Source organism: Chionomys nivalis, chromosome 24 (assembly GCF_950005125.1).
Source record: "Chionomys nivalis chromosome 24, mChiNiv1.1, whole genome shotgun sequence".
Taxonomy (NCBI): Eukaryota; Metazoa; Chordata; class Mammalia; order Rodentia; family Cricetidae; genus Chionomys; species Chionomys nivalis.
Window position 1 is genome coordinate 35,229,141 of NC_080109.1, and position 21,185 is coordinate 35,250,325.

Below are 21,185 nucleotides of genomic sequence, written 5' to 3' on the forward strand. Positions count from 1 at the left end.
TCTGAAGTGACGACCAGAACCTGGTCAGTCATCTGCAGGGCCCTCCGTGACAATGGGAACCCTGGATCAGCTCAGACCCTGGCTGCTGTAGGACCACAGATCCAGACATGGCCCTCTGCAGTAGCCCTGGCCCAGATGACATCATGGTCCCGGGTGACAGCACAGGCCCTTGGACACCCTCATGGCCACAGGTTGCAGCCCAGACACCAGGCATCTATGTTGCCTTTGGTGGCTATATGAACCACGGACATCACAGCTCTTGGCTGTAGGAGGACCCCAGGCCCAGACATGGTCCCAGGTGGCAATGCAACTACCCCACCCCTGGCATGGCATGGCTCCCTCTGCAGTTTGGCCCTCGAACACCAATGACCCCAGGTGGAAGCTCAGACCCCCGGCATGGTCTTAGGAATCACAGAGATCAACGCAGACCCTGGCTGCAGCAAGGCCATGGACCCAGACACGGTCCTCGGCTATAGCCCTGGTGCAGACAATACTATGATCCCAGCCTTGGCCACCCAAACTGGCCTGGACCTGGTGGCATCACAGCTTTCAGGCACCAACATAACTCCCAGTTAATTACTCTGACATCGGTGTTTGGTGAGAGCTTCACGGCAGATGGCACTGCATGACAGAATCATGTACATGAGATAAAGAGGTTGTGTGGAAGAAGCAGCAATGTATTGGGTGAGAAAGCCACACCTCTGTACAACAGCCTGCTCTCTCCTAGTAAGTCCAGTCCCAGAAGAACTAATGTCCCCAGAAGGACATGCTTCCCTCCCAAGGTAACCCAATCTCCTCCCACAGGTCCTACTGGGTCTTAAAGGTTCACCACCTCTCAGGCCCCTCAGTTGGGACCACCATATGGACCTTCAGGAAGCTAGCAGTACTTACGCTAGAGCAGGGAGGAAAGGGAGAAGGGGGTAGGCAGCAAAGACAGTAAAGTGTCTTGTGGGTCCCTGTAGCCACAAACGTGTGCTCCAGTTACCACCCTACTTGACAACTTTTATTCTATTGTTTATTGCTTTGTTATTACCAAAGCAAGAAACACAATTTATGTAACGGTGACAAACAAAAGAAGGACAGGAAGAGTTGTTTAGATATAGACAGCCTCAGAGGACTCTGTGCCCAGGTTAAACACCAGCTTGCTGTTGCCATCTTGAAATTAATTTTTGAGCAAGACTATATTTTAAGTTTGCTTCTATGTTCTTTCCTAAGAAAATGGGCATGCATTTTTATTGACTTTTAATATGAAACTAGACTATACTTATGTTGTTACTTGTCTTTTTGTTTATATTTTTACATATCAGTATATCTTCAGCATCATTTTAGCGGTAGCATAATATTCTATAGTGTGGATATATCATAACTGAGACACTGTGAATAAGGCCCTTGGTACCTGGAGTGTAGTGTTTAAACTTCCTTACCTTCCTCATTGTACAATGGGAATGCTACACTAGATAAGCTATCACATGCACAGTCAGCATTCTAACCCTGTAAATGCTGATGTGATCTAAAAGCCAACTTAGAGCTATCCCACTGAAGATGCACTACTAGTTAAAAACAGCATTTGTTTAGAAACAAAGACACTTATGTAGGAATGAGTTGGCAAAGTCTTTCTGATCCAGCTTTCTAGAGCTGAGAGGAATTAGGTGTCCTCACTCTACCCTGGTGAGTTTCTGGAACGCATTTGTTCATTTAAATTACAAAGCCTGTTCTTAATTGTTCAGTAATTTCTATTTATGAAACTGGAATCAAGCAATGTTCCCTCACGGTAAGTGTGCTATGTTAGAAACACAGACAAACATGTTTGTGTCTCTTTCTGGCAAATCATGTCAGAATTTATTTATTGATAGGTATTTTTAAAGACTTAAAAAATACTATGTCAATGTCTGTGTTTCTGTGGGGGGGGGGTGCGCGCATGAGTGCAGGCACACACAGAAGCTGCAAGAGGGTATTGGGTCTCTTAGAGCTGGAGTTACAGGAGGTCATGTGGGTGCTGGGAACTGAACTTTTCCCTGCAAGAGCAGGATGCAATCTTAACCAACGAGCCATCTCTAGCCTCCAAAATTTATTGAATAGCAATTAATTTAAAAGGTACAGTGGTTTTATTGGTTGTAATTTTCCATATAATCCCAACTTCCTGGATAACCAGTACAGGCAAACGTATGTTCTTTTATTCTAATCTTAATGACTAATATTAACTCTCAGGTCATACATTACATATCACAGAGTAAATATATCTATATTTACATCTGTAGGTTTCACAATGGTTTTAATGGGAAGAGGCCACAGCAGAGTTCAAGGAGCACCAACAGCCCAGAAACAGAGCAGAGGAAGCTGACAGAGTCCCCGTGAGAACTAAGGCAAAAGAGCCCTGTTAGGCATCTGCCAGAAACTCTGCTGCAAGGTCAAAGTCAAGCCGAGACTCGGGACCTAATTAAACAGCAGAATCAAGGACTGTGGAAGTCACAGAGGCAAGGGGCAGTGGCGGGTCCAGATGGACAACAGCGTGAGTTTGCCACATCAGCAGCAGGAATGGAGCCAGCCAGAGCTCTCTGCCTGCGGTTCCTCGACAAACACATGGAGCTCTTAGATGACATATCTGTGTTGGAAACTGCCGCTGCAGGGCCATGCGTCTTCCTCTTCACCGAGGTCAGGTGAGGGAGCTGCATCCCTTCCTTGGTCTGGAACACTTGGTAAGTTATCAGGCCTGGTTTTCCTGATAAGATTGTAATACATCCATGCGCTCATGTGTCCCTAACTGACTTAATAAGTTTGTAAGTCGGTAACTTATTCCAGAAGTAAGTTCCCAGTCTGTGCCTCCAGGGTGGTATTTATATCCTAAGGTGCGGAGCTGACCTGTCTCTATGTTCACACTCGAAATGCAGCCACGTTGCTTGTAACATGGAGTAATCCAGGGCAAGGTGCAGCCTGAAAGCCAGAGACAGTTCTGATGGGAAGCTTCACAGCAGCTGCAGCCGAATGGCAAAGGGCTAGGGGGTAGCAGAATGACTGACCGGGGCTGGAAAATCTCTCAAGAGAGTGGGTGGTGAAGGAAAAAAGGGAACTGGAATGGAAGGAGGTGATTTGAAATATTGAAGCCCCAGGTATGCTGTAGGCCTGGGGAGAAAACCATATGAAGGAGAAAACAGACATGGAGCTATCAGCAGGAGCAGAGAATGGAACAGGACTCTACCATGTAACCAAGAGCAGCCTGAGGACTTCCAATTTTTTTTTTTAGGGACCTTAGTTCAGGTAGAACCAAATCTCTGGCTTCAGTTTTCTACAGAAAACTATTTCAGGACAAGCCGGTATGAAGCAGAGACTTTGAACGTAGAGGAAGGGTTAAGAGAAGAAAAATACTTAGAACACACTCTTGAGGGTGTGCGAGTGGGCTTCTCTAGCTCTAGGGCCCTTTTCGGTTTCTCTCCCCCCCCCCCCCCGGGTCTCTGGGTGAGGCCTATGCCTGCAGCTAGTCTCTGTAGCCAAATGATGTCTAAGCAGTAATCTCTTCAAAGAACTTGTCTGCTGAAAATTCTCCAAGGTATCTGCACTGTCTTCTACATCTCTGGCTCCTCCCACCCTTCCTGCACACAAGTCTTGCCACTTTTAACACTGCCTCTGCATAAAGGGACAGTTTGTAACTCTTCTAGGCATGGGGGTCTGAGTCATTGCCCATAATCTCACACCAAGCCTCACAATTTTTCTGCCACTTGTATCCAAACTTCAGCCTCCTGCAGAATCCACACTAAACAATACTTGATCTGTCTGAGTTCTTCCATTTCTCCCACCAAAAGGCATCATCTTGAACTCCTACACCAAGGTCTTGTGGCTTCTATTCTATTCTAGTTTTGTTTCTGTTATTTCCATCACTACCCTGCAGGTTCATGGAAGCAATGTCTTGATTAACTGATAACCCTCCCTATATATAACTGGTTACTCAGAGGCCACTGCAGCACACACTGGTGGAAGGTAACTGAATCAGGAAATACCCTCAAGCACACAGGACACAGGGAACCTGAGTGTGGGAGTGGGGGGCGGGGCAAGATTCATATTCTCACAAATGCCTTTCATACATATTTGAAAAACTGAGTGAACACTCACATCACATATTAACTCAAGATCCCTGTTAGCATCACTGACAACACATGTCCAGCCAGTTCAGCAACTGATGAATTAGAATGCAGAGTTTATATTACTCAGACAATGCTGATTTCCTATCTCTCCTAAAGTGACCCTTCGTTTTGTGATTTTTCTGTGTTCAAGTCTCTGTGTGCATGAGTATGTGGAGGTGGGACCTTCTACTCCTCTATATATCAAGATAGGGTCTTTCACTGAACCCGGAAATCACTGACTAGCTAGGCTGGGTGGCCAGAGAGCCCCCGGCCTCTCCTGCGGCCCCTCCCCTTGCCCCAGCATAGCACCGGGTTAGATGTGCACCATGCTCAACTTTTATGTGGGTACCAAGGATCCAAACTCGGGTCCTCATGCTTGCACAGCAGATACTTTGCCCAGAGCCATCTCCCCAGTCCCCAAACTGCCCCTTTCCATGAGAATTTAAAAATAAGTTCTGATATTTAAGATTTAAAGTATTATTAAAAGTAACTCTCCATTAAAATATTTTTGTTTAAAATATAAGAACTGTATGCATTTTTCCATTTTATTTAAATGTTACCAATGCATTTTCAAGAATATTGATTTTTACGAAGCAAATATCAAGCAGATGAGCAGGGGTTACTAACAGAAAATCTGGGTACCAGATTATGTAATATCCAGATGGAAAATGTGTATTTACACATCTTTATCTCATTTCCTGGTGAGTCTCCCCCCCTTTACTTCCCATTCCAGGTAGACAGTAGAGCAAGAACCAAGAATAGGAAGCAGAGCCATCTGGAAGGTGAGATCTGGAAGGCCATAACGCCAGTCTTCCCGAAGGCCTTCCTGATGGCCTGAAGTTACGGCAAAGCATAACCAAAACTGCTTTAAACCAATGCTGGCATGTGAGCCATTGTATCACGTCAAGGCTTGCTCCAGCACCGGTGGATTTTTACAGTTGAAGAGATCAAAATGGCCAGACGTCAGGAAAACAACAAAACAAAAGCAAAGAACTTTCACAGCAAAGAATATTATAAGCAAAAGAACCCAGGCACTGCTGTTCTTCCATACCAGTCTTGTCAAGATAAACAGAAAATGCATGCAGATGAGCTGAGGCCCGGAGCTGATCACCATGCACATTCTCCAACCAAATGACAGGTTTCAAACTCTGGCACTGTCCAGTGCGCTCAAATACACATCCAGGAAAGCAGCAGGGAGAGAGGTCAATTTCCAGTATAACGTTAAACAGTTTTTAATAATCCAGAATGAAAAGCATAAACATGAGATTACTGGAATCACCCAGCAATACAGCAATAGGTCTGAGATTACTGGAATCACCCAGCAATACAGCAATAGGCCAATTTCAGATGCTGGCTTTCTCCTTCTGCATGTTTAATATACAAAGTGTGTGTTTTCTGGTATCATGTCTAAGAATCCTCTAGGCCAGTGGTTCACAGCCATCTTAGTACTGTGACCCTTTAATACAGTTCCTCATGCTGTGGTGATCCCCCCCAACATTATTTTCTTTGCTGCTTCATAACTGTAATTTTGTAATTTTGCTACTGTTATGAAGAGTAATGTAAATACATGATGTGCAGGAGATCTGATATGCGACTTTCATGGCACACAGGCTCTAGCATTAGACACAAGCCAGGTACACACAGCTACCCGTGTCTGTGGTCATCTGACATGCTCTGGATTTTGTTATTTTCTTTCACACCCCGTTTACCAAAGATTTGCAATTAAACGCAGTAAGAATAATCCTAAAATTGTGCTAATACTGAATTATAGGGCACTTAAGGGTTTAGCTTGAACAATTGGCACAAAAAAGAAGACAAACACTCTGCTAAAAAGTTTTAAATAACAGAAAAAGCTTTTTAAAAAGGAGGAAACCTAGTTTCTTCTACCTATGAAAGCATAGCTTCCACAGGCCATCTGAGGAACAAGATGCGCTGCTCTGTATGTGATTCTGTTTTCCTTAAATTAAAATAAAATGTAACATTAATAAAAGATTTGACAGTTTTATCAATCAGTGATAAAAACTATTAGAACAACTAACAAGTAGAAAAAGTTAATATTATACGTTCTTATGTTGATATCCTAGCCAAGGGGAATAGAGAAAGTTTTAAATTGCCATGCATTTTTAAAAAATAAATAAATAAATAAAAACTTGCATATAACAATATAAAGGTATAGTGTACAAGTGGTTATCAGAATAGAGTTCTGGAAATGCATGACACTTCAAAGGGAATGTGTTTCATTTCAAGTAGATTATGAAATTGGTGGCAATGTGAGAGTCAGCTCCACAGACAGAAGCAGGAGTCAGCGCTGAACAATGTTGAGGCGTACACATACCTCTCCAGAAGGAAGTCATTTTCCAGAACTCAATATTTTATCGTCATTTCTGGAAACTGAAGCTCTTAGAAATATGAGAAGAGCCAGAGAAATATGAAAGGTGGTATGGAGTTGGGAGGAAGGGAGCAGCCTGGAAAAGCATCAGCGAAGGAGGAAGCAGAGTCTAGGACTGCCACATTAGCAGCACGCGGGCAACGAAACTGGCAACAGTTTGCGGGAAATTCCTAAGCAAGAACCCTAGTGTTAGGTATGGATGTGAATGCCCGCACAGGCTTGTCTGTAAAACACTCGGTGGTGGTGTTCTTTGGGAGGTTGTGGATCTTTCAGGACATGGGATATATCTAAGAAAGTGAGTTGGTTGGGAAGCCAGCCTGTGGGTATAGTTCCACCCCACTGCTAGCCGTGTCTCTGGGTTTAGTTAGAAAGAGGAGTTCCAGCCACCTACACCTCAACTCTGAACTCCACTGTATTTTCCCCACCATGGTAGTGTCAAATCAAACCTTCCCTTAAGACGCTTCTTGTCATGCCTTTGTGGTTACAGCAATGAGAAAAATAACCCATATACCTGCCGTGGAAATCCAAGCATCCTTGAGTTTTATCTTGTTCTTGTTTTGATTTATAGAATTCAACATTGAAAAAGTAGATACAAGTTAAAAACAGGCTAGCTTAAGTCTCAAATGTTATCTGACCAGCTGCCTTAGCTAAGGTCCTAAAAGAGAACTGATTTTTACAAAGCAAGCTGTTCATCTGAGTTCAGAGACATTCTGCAAACTTCTCAGTGAAACACTCTGATATTACATGCTGTTTGATGTGGGATGTACTTTTGTATATATGTTGCTTTAATTGACTAATGAATAAAGCTGTTTTGGTCAATGGCTTAGTAGATTAAAGCCAGGTGGGAAATCCAAGCAGAGATACAGAAAAATAGTAGGCAGAGTCAAGCAGACACCAGCTGGCCACTAAGGAAACAAGACAAGTAGGAAATGAGGTAAATCCATAGCCACGTGGCAATACATAGTCTAATAGAAATGGGTTAATTTAAGACGTAAGAGCTAGAAATATGACCGAACCATTGGCAAAACAATGTTGTAATTAATATAGTTTCTGTGTGATTATTGGGGTCTGGTCAGCTGGGAAATGAAAGTGAAGTCTCTGTTTACAAATGACGCCCAAACATTTGGCAAGAATTTCCACATAAAGCCTGAGAAAGATTTTTCTTTCCTGTTTTGTTTCGGGTTTTTTTTTTTTTTTTTTTAGAAGAGTTCTAGACAGACAAGAACAGAGTCAAGCACAGCTTCTTGGTAACTTTTTCTCCAGTAGGCTCTGTTTGCTGGCAGCAAGTGGGGGCATGGCTCCTCTAAGAGAGTCTTCCTGACTCAGCTTTAGCTGCAAAACATTGCAGCTCTTTTAAGCGGCCCTGCTACCAAATACTTAAATGGTGTTTATGAGTAGCTAGCAGTATGCTTCTTGGTGGTGGCAGGGACCTTGAAACCCCACAGAGTTGTGGCAATAAGCATGGCTCCTTCCAGTACCTCTACCATAAAGCTAGACTCTTAGGAAGCTAAGAAATGGACAAATCCAGCCACCAAAGCCACAGCTTTAATCCTAGCCATATTGCTTAGCAAATTAAAGACTCATGTGGTCAGGAAAAGATAAAAGATCTATACAGTAAAGACAGATTTGGATGAAATTAAATCCTCTAAATGGTTTACAGTGGGTTTAAAAATATATGTAGGCTTAGGAGAGAAAAGAAAAAGGATAAAGTCCTTTTGAAAAAGAATTATAGTCAGGCATGGTAGCACATCCATTTAATCCCAAAACTTGGGAGGCAGAGACAGGCTGATCTCCGTGAGTTCAAGGCCAGTCTGGTATACTGAGTGAGATGTGGGACAGACAAAGATACATAGATAAACCCGGTCTCAAAAAAATAAAAGAAATACAGTAAAAACAAAAGCCACGGAGAGATGGAAAAATCAGAGGATCTGGATACTGTATGTTATTGTGTTTCCTTTGAAATTTTTTAACTGCAGAGAGACATTTGATTCTGGAGGCTGCTAAGCTAAACCAAAATACATATTTTAAAGGTATCTTGATTTCATAATTTGAGCCTGAGGATGTGTTACTTTGGAAAAGAGGTTCTGCTTTTGTTTCCACAGAAGATGGGAACCTATGGATTCTTTCAGGCTAATGTGGTTTGATGGAAAAATACCCCCCTCAAAGGTCTCTGTGAACCCTAAAAATACTTCATGCAACAAACAACAGAAAGCAGTTGGGAGAAAACTATACTCAAATTCCCAAAATGATTGTTTATAAATGTTTGCTTTCATTTAAAAGGGGTTGGATGTAAATGGTTAATAGTCATAGTCAATCTCTTTCTACAAAAGGTGGGGGATATGACACAGAAATGAATATTTTACATTGGTAAGAACTTTGGTTTACTGATACAAATTTATGATCAATTTTGTTATATGTATATTTCTACTCTTGTTTAAGGTATTATGATTATACAGTTCATTTAAAATGTAATATATAATTAAATAAAGAGTTATAACCATCTATAATAATCAAACTTTTAGTTACATTAGATTTTCTAGATATACAGATATATTTCAGTTAGATAATCTTCAACACTTCAAAGACCTACAAAGTATGACATTTAAAGGTTTTTAAGACTTTTCTCAACAGTGAGACATGTTTGCTTCTAGCAGCAACAATTTTCAGAGAGGTCGCTGAGCACTGAAGAAATTTGTTATGGAATTTGCCTTCAATGTGACAAGGCTAGTCATTTGGGCAAGAAACTGTTCTTGCCTAGACTGCTTGATGGTATGCTGTATGAACTGGACATGCAAGACCAACAGAAAAGTAACTACTGAACTTTCCAAAAACCAGGATGTTCCTTTAGGGTTCCTGCTTCAAAAAAGAAACTGCAAGACATTCTGCAGGACACAGAAGAAAGTAACTGATAAACTCTGCCAATACAAGTCCAAACAGAACTTCAAATTTCCTGCCTCACTGAAAAGTTACCTAGATATTATGGGCCTATAGGCTGAAGATGGATGCCCAAACATTACAAAAATACTTTGGGTGACTGGCAACAAGATGTCTCTGTCAATTCAAGAACTTTGGAAGTTGCTTACAATACACTGCCTGTTTACTTAGGTAATATATCCTTTTAGAGTCTTTGATGAAGTTGAAGACTAGACAGTTATAGTTTTCTTTAGCTATAATAAAAAAATAAATTAGATACAAAAGTTTAGACTCACAAAATCAGATAATAGAATATTTTCTTTAATTTTTGCCTAATACAAACAGACTAAATATTGTTACTCTAATTCTTGCTTGAAAACCATTTTGTTATATGCAATTTTACTATGTTAAAATTAAAATGTTCCCTTTTATTTAGAGAGAAAAGGGGAAATGATATGAGATGTCCTTCTGTATATGTGTTGCTTTTACTGGCTAATGAATAAAGCTGTTTTGACCAATGGCTTAGCTGAGCAAAGCCAAGCGGGAAATCTGAGCAGAGATACAGAGAAAAAGTAGGCAGAGTCAAGCAGATGCCAACCAGCAAGCCATGGAGGAAACAAGACATGTAGAAAATGAGGTAACACCACAGCCACATGGCAATACATAGGCTGATAGAAATGGGTTAATTTAAGATTTAAGAGCTAGCTAAAAAAACACCCAAGCCATCAGCCAAACAGCATTCTAATTAATATAGTTTCTGTGCAATTATTCCGGTCTGGGTGGCCAGGACATGAAAGTGCGGTCTCTGTTTACAGTTACCTACTATCTCTCAGGAATGTTTGTTTTCATTTAAAAGGGGTTGGGTGTAAATGGTTAATAGTCATAGTCAATCTCTTTCTACAAAAGATTAGGGATATAATACAGAAATGAATATTTTACATTGGTAAGAACTTTGGTTTATTGATACAAATTTATGATCAATTTTGTTATATGTATGTCTACTCTTGTTTAAGGTATTATGATTATACAGTTCATTTTAAAATGTAATATATGGCCGGGCGGTGGTGGCACACGCCTGTAATCCCAGCACTCGGGAGGCAGAGGCAGGCGGATTTCTGTGAGTTCGAGTCCAGCCTGGTCTACAGAGCTAGTTCCAGGACAGGAACCAAAACCACAGAGAAACCCTGACTTGAAAAACCAAAAAAAAAAAAAAAAAAAAAAAATGTAATATATAATTAAAATACAGAGTTATTTCTGTTATTTGTTAAAGTAGAATCTGGGTCAGTCTCTCCTTCATTATCAGAAGGAGGTTGAACTTCTTTAAACTATTCCTTGTCTTTCCAAAGCACAAATCATGAATATGTAGGACAAAATGATCACAAAGTTACTTCATCTTGTACCCAACACCAGGTAAGGAGTTTGACCAGGCAGCTCCTATTACTTGTCTTGCTTTCCTCCAAACAGCTGCTAACCCCGAGTCTAGCCCTTTGGTTCAGAAATTATAAAAATGGTCTTAGTGAGTTTATTAAGATATATATATAAGATTCTCCACTTTAAATGCTCATTTCAATGGTTTTTAGCCCATCTACTGTTGAACAACCACCATTATATAATCATAGAAGGCTCCCATCTCCCTCTGACCCCTGGAAACTGGCCTTTATTAACAAGCGGCCATCATTACTGGGCACTCTTCTGGGTGTTTGCCCAACCTGAGGCTGGTGCCCTCCACATGCTGTCAGCAGCCAACCTGTTTCAAAGGAAGCCTATGGAGCTCAGTGAAGGCTTTCCTAGCTGTACTCCCAAACGTAATGGTTTTGTTTTGTTATTTGTTTGTTTGGATGCTCTTTTATTACACACTAGTATTAGCTACGGAGAGAACAAACTACTTCTGTGAGGCTAGGGATGTGGCTCAGCTGGCAGAGCGCTTATCTGGCACGTATGCAGCTCTGGGTTCCATTTCCAGGACAGCACAAAGTGGACGTAGTGGTGCACACCTACACTGCCAGCACATGCAAGTTGGAGACACAAGACTGGCATAAGGTCACCCTTACCCCTTCATCAAATGTGAAGAGCCTAGGATACCCGCAATGCTGCCTTAAGAACAAACAGAAACAAAACCCCCTAGTAAACTGTATGTATTTCCTCCCCAGAGTAAGAAAGGTCATGGGCCCTGAGCATCTGTAAAAGCAGGTAACCCTGCAGCACAGTCAGGCTAAGCCACTGCAGAAATCCTAGCTGCCCAAGAGGCTCCAGCTCAAGAGTCAGGCTCTGGGTCTGGGGTTCTGAAGTTGGAGAGATGCCCCACCAGATCCTTACTCTCCTGAAACACGTTAGGAAATCTGTGGTTATTTTACTCGAGCAAGAGATAAAGGAAAAATGCATTATATCTACAATGGTCCCTTCCCCCCGCCCCATTGGAGACAAGACCTTTCCACGTATCCCACGTGATCCTCCTGCCTCAGTCTCCCTAGGGCTGGAATTGTACTATTACACCTAGTTTGTCTTAGGTCTAATTTGACATTTATTCCGTAGTGGAAACATATTGGAAAATAGCTTTTCCCCACTTCCTGCTCAAGAGTCAGCACAGGAAACACTTCTACCCAAACCACGCTGCTCAATACTGCTAACAGGTCAGGAACGTCTTAGCTTTCTTTAATTCATGCACCATGTATACAGAATTTTCTTCAGAACACCAGATAAACACATTGGAAATTTTTCTAATGCAATTACCAAGATGGAAAAAAAAAAAAACCAGAAAAGGCAAACAAACGTCAGAATAGTCTGAAACAGACTAAATGACGTGTTGCGGTCAAATAGGCACAATTTCACATTGACACACACAGACGTGGACGTAAGAGCTGGCACTCCGCTCTTAGGAAATATTCCTGCTATTTGCTACTGTGGGCGACAGCCAAGGGTAAGGTTTAGCTCTTTACACAGTACGGATGTCCTTAGCTCACAATGAATTATATCTCGATGAACTATGGCAACTGGAAGCTTTGTATGCATTTAAACACCTAACCTGCTTACCATCATAACTGAGCTCTCCTAACCATGCTCAGAAAGCAAAACCATTTAACACAAAAGACCATTTTATAGTAAAGGATACATCATGCAATTATCAAATGCCTGCTGGAGGGGCAGACACGGCTCTGCAGTCTCCAAATCTCACAGCATTAAGCTCACTCACATTTCCAAGTCTAGCTTTATTCAAGGAAAAAAAAAAGCTCTATTTCTTACCCCTTTAAATGAGCTTTACTATAACTAATCAGCATTAGAGCGGGAGGTCATAGTAAGGGTGATGCAGTCAACTGTCACCTGGGAGTAGTTTGAGGGAACTCGATTCACTTTCCCAAGCCAAGGCTTGCTAACAGCAGAGGAAGGCCTCCCAAGCAGGGAACAAAGAACTGCCCACAGAACCCCGGCTAGTGAATGCCCTGCAGACTGGTGCTACCCTCCTCTGAAACAATCTCCTTCGTTCTGGGGGTTTTAAACAAGACAACAAATTTGGGGATCGCAGGAGAGGAAGTCTGCCACCTACAGGTCAGAGGAAAGAAGGCCTCACTAGGTCTTTTTAGAACCAAGTACTGACGAGTACTGAGTGTTCTAAGAGTGGCTTCAGGAGGGTAACCACGGGCAACACAGGAAGAGGATCTGGAAAAGGATGCTGCCTTCACGTTTCTGCTGGGTTAACTTTTTCATTACCACGCTGCACTGTGTTCGTGGTGGCCATAAATAGGTAAATAAATGAATAGCTGAACGCTATGACTCCCCGGGTAAAAAGAACAGAAATGGTAACGTGGACTCTCTTCCACACCCCCAGCATTTCCTTCTCATTGCTAAGAATTATCTGAAGGAGCAACAAAAACCTAATATTGTGGGTAAATACTAAAAAAGGTTTAAGTTCTTAATTCATATAGTCTACCAAGCTAAAGTCTAGATGAATTATGTATATACAAGCTTGGGAGAATTAACAACCTTTATGAGACTGCAACAAAGTCTTAAAGTTGCAAAGATCTTTCTACATCTTCTGATGTGGGTATCTGTATACCATGTGAAGATGTATTTGCTATGACTGGTGTGACAAAAGACTGAACCACCAATACTAGGCAGGAGGCATAGGTGCGATTTCTAGAGAAAAAGGAAGAGGAGGAATCTAGGCTCACAGGAGAAGGCAGGGGACACAGAGAGGAAACAGAAGGTGCAAGATGGAAGAGAGGTAATGCTACACGATAGAACACACATTAATATAAATGGGTTAATTTTAAGTTATAAGAGCTAGTTAGGAACAAGCCTAAGCTATAGGCTGAGCTTTTATAGTAAGTCCCCACGTCATTATTTGGGAGCAGGCTGGTGGGACAGAAAAAGACTTGTTACAGTCTTCCAAACCAGGACTGGCTGAACAGAGAAGAACTCACATAAACAGGTAGTGGTGAGTCACTGTGTGGGAGTGATGGTGGCACCACTGAACTCTTAAGAATATTAGGTAAACGCTAAATAGATTAATCCACAGAAGTAGACAATTTATAATATGTACAGCTGATGCACAATTAATAAAAACTCAGGGTCAGAAATTGGGGTTCAACCTGAAGATCCAAAAAGCAAAACAGCCAGTCACTGGCTCTTACCTCGACCTCAATCTGAAATGGTGACCCTGCCTCCTAAAATCTCAGAATGAGACTGTGTAAGAGCTGTCTCTCCCATCTCCCACCCTCACCCCCATTTTATATTCTTCTCTAGGGTGGGGATTAAAGGCATGCACCACCCTATGGCAACTAGGGTGGCTACTGGGATTAAAGGTATGTGTTACCATTACCTGGTCTGTAAGGCTGACCAGTGGAGCTGTTTTACTCTCGGATCTTCAGGCAGGCTTTATTTATTAAAATACAGTTGAAATGTCATTATATACAGTGATGCCACTTTGGGGTCAAAATGTATTTATACAGACATATAAATTTAAGAAGCCTTAGAAAACCATCCCCTAAATGTTAATAGTGATTATACTGGTTGTGGGGATTGAAAATGAAAGACAAAAAAGGCTAAGACAGTCCTCTAAAGATGTGCTTAAAGAATAATGGAAAGAAGGCAGGCATGGTGGAAATATCTGGGATGGTCTGGAGCATGTGGCGCTATTGGAGAAGGAGTGTTACACTGGGTGAGGTCTCTGCACTCTCCCCTCAACTCCCCACCTCCTCCTAGGAGACCAAGATGTGAGCTCAGATGTCACTGCCTCCATGCTTTTGCTCTGTCGTCATGGGCTCTGACTCTCTGAATCATAAAGCCAAATTAAACTTGGTCTGTCTTATTACAGCAATAGAAAAGTAACTGAGACAGCATCTCCATACTTACTATAGATGTAAAGAATATAAAGATATCTCTGTACTTACTATAGATGCAAAGAATATAAAAGCTTGACCAATCTTTATCTAGTCCATGTCCATGGCTGGTTTGACATAAGCACTGTTGAAGGATGTAATCACTCCTGTTGGACAAATAAGTGGACTTATTTCTGCTTTGGCAGTAAATATCACAAGTTCAGCATTTGTCTTACAAGACAACACCCTTTGTTCCAGGTCCTGCCACTGGCCCTCTGTGCTGCTCTTGTGGGATAGAAAAGCCAAGGGACTGATAAAACCAACGCAATACTCTGAATGTAGATTCTGCTGTGAATGGCAAAAGCGCTCTGCTTCTAATCCAGGGGTATCCTATAGCACCTGTGAAATAAGAACAGGCTAATTTGTTAGCTTATAAACAGGGCAAAGTTCAGAACTGTAGCTATTGATAGAATCAACTCATTCTTGACAATTGCTAATAATTTAGACAATATGATCTGACTATAAATATTTATTACAACTGGAGAAATGGCTAAAAGGTTAAAAGGGCTTGCTGCTCTTGTACAGTTGGGTTCTCAGCACCAACACTGGTCAGCTTATAAACCTAAAACTGCAGTTCCAGGGGATCCGGTGCCCTCTTCTGGCCTCCTTGGACATGCATGCACACTCCCACACACTTTAAAATTCATTAATACGATATTGCTTATTTCCCAAAGATTTAGCTGACCCTACAAAAATAAAACTCCATCTAATTTCTGTGAGTTTATCTGTGTGTGTTCGAGTCCAGTAATTATTTCACTGTCTGTCTGAAGCACTAAGAGCACTAAGTCCAATGCTCGGCGCCAGGCTTCGGTCTTTGGGGTAACAGTATCATAAACTCTTGGAACTAGCTCCAGGTTATCTGAAATACCTGAATGAAAAAGTTCACTACTTAGTTTACTGTATTTACTCAAGACATAAGATGAAGGGGAGCCAGAGCTGGTGGCCTTTTGTACATGATGTTGAATGCACGTGCTGGCTTCCACGGCTGATGGGTGAGTGGCAGTGTTACACATGACAGCTGACAGGTATTCACGCCACCCACTTGCCATGCACTTCAGCACAGTGGGTCTATAGACGGACAGAGACGAGGCCATCCAGGAGGAAGAGTCAGGAAGCCATCCTGAACAAGCATTATTTTCTTTATTTAAAGGTTGTTCAGCAAGAATTTGAAGATGACTAAGACATAAAAATTCAACAGCACCACCACCAAGGAAGACCTTCTCCTCTTTTAGAGCATGATATAAACGATATACACAAGACCAAAACCTGTCTTCCTTCGCTTCCATCTGAGCACTTACTGGGCTGGTGAGTACGGCTGTAATCAAATTAATTCTTTCTGTTTTTAACAAGACTGCCATTCTGTTGTTCCCGCTCACATCATGAGGACTTGTCCAGGAGGTCACGGAGACCTCAGAGCCCACACAGTCTTCGTTCACTTGTGTAACATAGGCTACTGGTGCTGCTCCTGTAGCCTCTGCAAACGCTCGCAACACATTGCCATTCACTGACCCAATCACCAGCCGCTTACTGTGCGTGCATTTTTCAGTTAGGTGCTCAGATACATTTCCTTGTACCAGGATGAGGTTCACATTGAACTGGGTTAACACCTGCAACACACTTTTTGCCCACAGTTCTTCTGCACTATCTTTTGGGAGCTTTCCACTATCTAACTTAGTCTTAATATTTATGGACTTATTAAATCCCAGGTGGCGGTAACTCTCTGTGAGGTCACCCTCGATGAGAATCACCCGGAAAGGTTGATCCTGCAATTCCTTTATCAGAGCAAGACTAGACATGGGTACGACAGTGACATATCCTAAACAAACACAAGAACAAGTTTCAGATAAGCCCGGGAGACAGCAAGTGAGGAGTCTTGAAACATCAAACACAAATGGTGCCTTACAGTTGTCTTGCTGCAGGTACACACTCTGCCACTGCAGCCTCACAGCTGCTTCTGCCAATGCCATGCTGCTGTGGTCTCCATGGCTCAAGCCGACTGCTAACTCCACCAATGCATTACATGAAGAAGTTCTGGGAGTTGATGACCCACACTGTTCTAGAAATCCATCAGGTCTGCTTATCCCATGGCTATTATCTGTCCTAGTAAAATGCCTACTGTGAGTTAATGCTGACTTTCTGCAGAAGGAATCTGCGTGCAGGCTGTTTCGCAGAGTCTGTGGTATGTTTTCTTCTGTTTCAACCTTAGCCTGAGTTTTGAAGAATTTGGGTGATGCAGCATGTCTCCCAGAGGACAATAACTGAGATGTAGCATCTTTGAAATCATGGTTTTCCTGTAACAACCCGGGACCTGAAGGACGCAAGTTGACATCAACTGTTTCAAGTTTGTAAACTATACTTGAGTTGTCCATGTGGTCAAATACATGGCATATTGGTACTTGAAGGGAAACTACTGCTTCAATGCAAGAGTTCAAGCCTTCGGACATTACGGACACTATTACTGTAGTGGGAACACCCAGATGGAGACATTCTTCAACAGCTCTGCTCCATGCACCAACAAGAAACAAGAGAGTGCTGGTTCCAATTCTATATGCACCATGTTGTGCTTGAACTGCTTCGTTGAGAAGCTGCCCCACTGCACAGGTTAAATCCAAACCTTCAAGAAGTCTGACTGTTGAGCTGATTAACACACTCTCATGACATTCTGCATCTGTAATAAACTTGGTGGCTTTTACTGGGCCTAGGAAACTTCTTCCTGTTTGTGCGAATGACGAAAGCTGTTGAAGTCCCACGTGCCTTCTTTTGTTTATGACGCTGGAAGTCATCACCACGAGCAATTATCTGCAAATAAATCAACACTTGAAACTTTGCTGGGCAACTGACGACAAGGGCTCTATAAAGAGAAGAAAACACAGCTCACACTTTTGGACAGAGTTTCAATTATTGTGATCAGTGAGATGATGCAGAAGAGTAAATCAAGGGCGTGGGACAGGGTGGTGGCGAGAGGGTTGAGCATTCCACATGGCAGAGGAAATGGAGAGGAATACAGGCGACCAGCAAGGTTTCCAGAAGGCAATCTGCAGAATGAGACTTAAAACTCTGATTCTTTTGAGACAGGTTTTACTATATAGGATGGTCTTCAATCTGTGAGTGCCCTGTCTCCACCTTGAAAGTGCTAGAATTACGGGTGTGTTCCATCACGTCATCTGCAGGGTAACTGTCCAAACTGAGCAAGGGGGTGGTAGTGAATGTACAACTATGTAAAAAAAAAAAAAGGAAAGAAAAAGAAAAGAAAAAGAACTGTGTACCAGGAGTCTGGTATTATGAGAATATGGCACACATGGCAAGGAGTTCAAGGACCTAAGGCTCCAGTAGAGGAGGAATTGGGTTATGAGGATATTTCATATTATGTTAAGAAATAAGCTTTATCCTATAATGGAAACCACTTGTGTTAAGAATATGAAATCACTTGATGTAGTCTTTGAAAGCTTTTTAAACCTGAGCCTGGACTTGAATTTTGCTCTACTGCTAACAGGCAGCTAGCCCTTCAGTTTACACATCTGGGAAAAGAGACTAATCACAGAAGCTACTTCACAGCTAGCATGAGGAGACAGTGCTCAGGACAGGGGAGAGCACAGTTTTATGTACGTTCAGTTATATTGCCATCCTTGTAAGTTTGACTGACTAACCAAGTACCAGACTCAAAATAAAACAGCCACTTAATCTTCTAAAATTATGAAGCCAGATAATAGGGAGAAAGATTTGGGAATTGATTACATTATGAAGGAAAAAGGGTACTATTTAAAGGGAGATCCCAAGGCAATTGGAATTATTCAAGATAATATTTTAGAAGTAACCTCCAAAATGAATATCATCAAGAGACCGAGAGAAAGATTATTAGTTCAATACTAAAAAAGTTTTTAAACAATGGTGCTTTCTCATTTTTTTAAATTTTTTTTTTCTTTTGGTTTTTTGAGACCAGGTTTCTCTGTGTAGTTCTGGCTGTTTTGGAACTCATTCTGAAGGATCTCATATTTATAGAGATCCGCCTGCCTCTGCCTCCTGAGTGCTGGGATTAAAGCTAGGATTAAAGGTGAGTACCCAGATAACAATCGTACTTTCTAACTGAAAAAACATCTATAATAAAACTACTGCCTGAGGAGGTGTGAACTCCATTAGGTGAGGAACTGAAGCTAGATGATACTAAGGCTTTCACGATTCTTTGAATATTTTTAATCAGAATCTTGTTCTAATACAGATCGTAATTCTGGTAAATTTGTTTACCATACAACACTCATCTGTGAAAGGGAAGAACACTACCATTCACACATCTTTTAGGCTTGAGCACAGGTTTTATTCCTCCAGAACAGCTTCCTACCGGCTTTCAAGGACTAACAAAGGTAGAAAGGATGGGCAGGCCCTGCAATAATTACGGCATTATATGAACTCACTCCCAAGTCCTTTTTTTCAATGAAATTTTCTGTGTTACATAGCAAACACTTACAATACACTCACACATATTCCTTGATAACATCAAAACATTATATTAAAATATAACCTCGGACTCAACTTGAGCAATCCTTAGATTCATCGTATCTACCTGGCCTTACTTTTTCTGTCCTTCACCTCCTTCCCCTGTATTATCATCTCCCAAACTCTCAAGTCAATGATTTCAATCACTCTATTGATCATCTCCTCCAATCCTCTGACTCTCTCTGACTTCATCTTATTTACCCTGAAAGGCTACTGATCTTGATAAAATGAAGTGACCTTAATTTAAAGAATACAATTTAGATTTAGCACATCCACAATGTTATATAACTGCCACCTCTATCTTGCTCCTAAAGATTTAACAGTCACAAGAGAAAATCTGAAAGCGCTAAGCAGTAACTGTTTCTTTCTGTAACTGGTAATTGCCAATTTGCTTGCAGTCCGTTTTGACCTATTCTTGGTATTTCATATAAAAGGAATCAGGGAATATGTGACCTTTCCACATTTTATTTAGCATATTTTTGGGGTTCTTCCACATTTATTACTTAACAATAATTCACTTAGTAGGATAATATTCCTAGGTAGGTACCACATTTTATACACCTATTTCCCCACTGCTACACATTTGGGCTGTTTCCACCTTTTAGCTACTGAGCTTGTTTGACTGCTGTGAAGATTCAGTATAAGCATATTTTTTAACCTGTTTCTAGATCTTTTAGCTACAAATCTAGAAGAGAAATTCCTGGGTCATTTGGTAACTCTATGTTTAGCTTAGGGAACTGCCCAGATGTTTTCCCAAACAGTAGAGCATTGCCAGTAGCATTCTTACTGTATTAGTTTTCCCGGGCTGCTACTCCAGATTACAGGAGGCTTCAACAACACACAGTCACACTCGCGAGATGAGGGCGCTGCGGGGCAGTGCTTTCCCTCAGGACTCTGGGGAAGGATACTTTTTTCCTCTTCCAACTCCTAGTTGCTCCTGGCATTCCTTGGCTTTTAGTTGCATAACTTTAATATCTGACTGCTTCAATTGTCCTTTTTGTTAAATAAAACACCAGTTACTGCACTTGCAGACTACCCTGACCCAGTATGACTTCATCTCAACTAATTGCCTCTACAAAGACTACTTTCAAACAAAACCACATTCTGGGTGGGTATGAATTTTGTGTGTTCGTGTGTGACAGCACTGTTCAGTCACTAGTACATTCAACAACTTTGCTTTTGTCAGATTTTAAACACACTAGCAGATGTGAAAAGACAGTTCATTGTGGTTTTGACTTCCATTTTCCTAATGACTAATGATATTAAACATCTTTTCATGGGCCTAGGACATGTGTCTATCTTCTTTGGAGAAATGCCCACTGAAGTTTTCTGCCTATTTTAAGAGCGGGCTATTAAAAGGTTTCTGTTGTTGAGTTGGAAGCGCTCTTTACACATCAGACAGCAAACCCTTACGAAACAACAGCTAACCTCACACTCGTGGATCCAAACAACCACTCATAAGACAGTGTTTGAAAAAACACAAAAATAAACTCTGCATCTGTTTTGAACATGTAACTTATATTCTGTCATCATTCCTTAAGCAATGAATTATAACAACTATGAAACTAGTGTTTATATTTTCTTAGTTTATTATTATATTAATTTTAAGGATATACCTAAGTATGTGTATAGGCTAGATTTTATATAAAGCACTTATGTGTGTGTGGACTTTAGCTTCTATAGTGGAGTCTTAGAATCGTTCCCCTATGGATGGATGTTGAGGGGTTACCCTATCTGATTTGCATACAATCTAGTGTTTTATAGGATGTCTGTGCTGTTTGATAATGCTCTTTCACTCAGAAAAACCGTAACTTTTGGCTAAGTTCTGAAGCCAGGAAATTTCCATTTTAAATACTGTTCTTATCTTTACATTTATATTTATAATTTGCCATAATCTGGTTT

General features: G+C 41.4%; 1 protein-coding gene across 4 annotated transcripts in view; it reads right to left on the reverse strand.

Annotated features, from left to right (window-relative positions):
- Positions 1–21,185, reverse strand: part of Bbs12 (Bardet-Biedl syndrome 12) — a 90,044-nt gene that overhangs the window by 65,733 nt on the left and 3,126 nt on the right. For 3 of the 4 annotated variants that reach the window (XM_057757279.1, XM_057757281.1, XM_057757280.1), the window contains exon 3: positions 13,889–17,591. In XM_057757279.1, the coding sequence (XP_057613262.1) occupies positions 15,479–17,575 (2,097 nt within the window). In that variant the 5' untranslated portion in view covers positions 17,576–17,591 and the 3' untranslated portion in view covers positions 13,889–15,478. Of the gene's footprint in view, positions 1–13,888; positions 17,592–21,185 lie in introns of those variants that run through there. The other variant, XR_009056293.1, reaches the window with a different exon arrangement.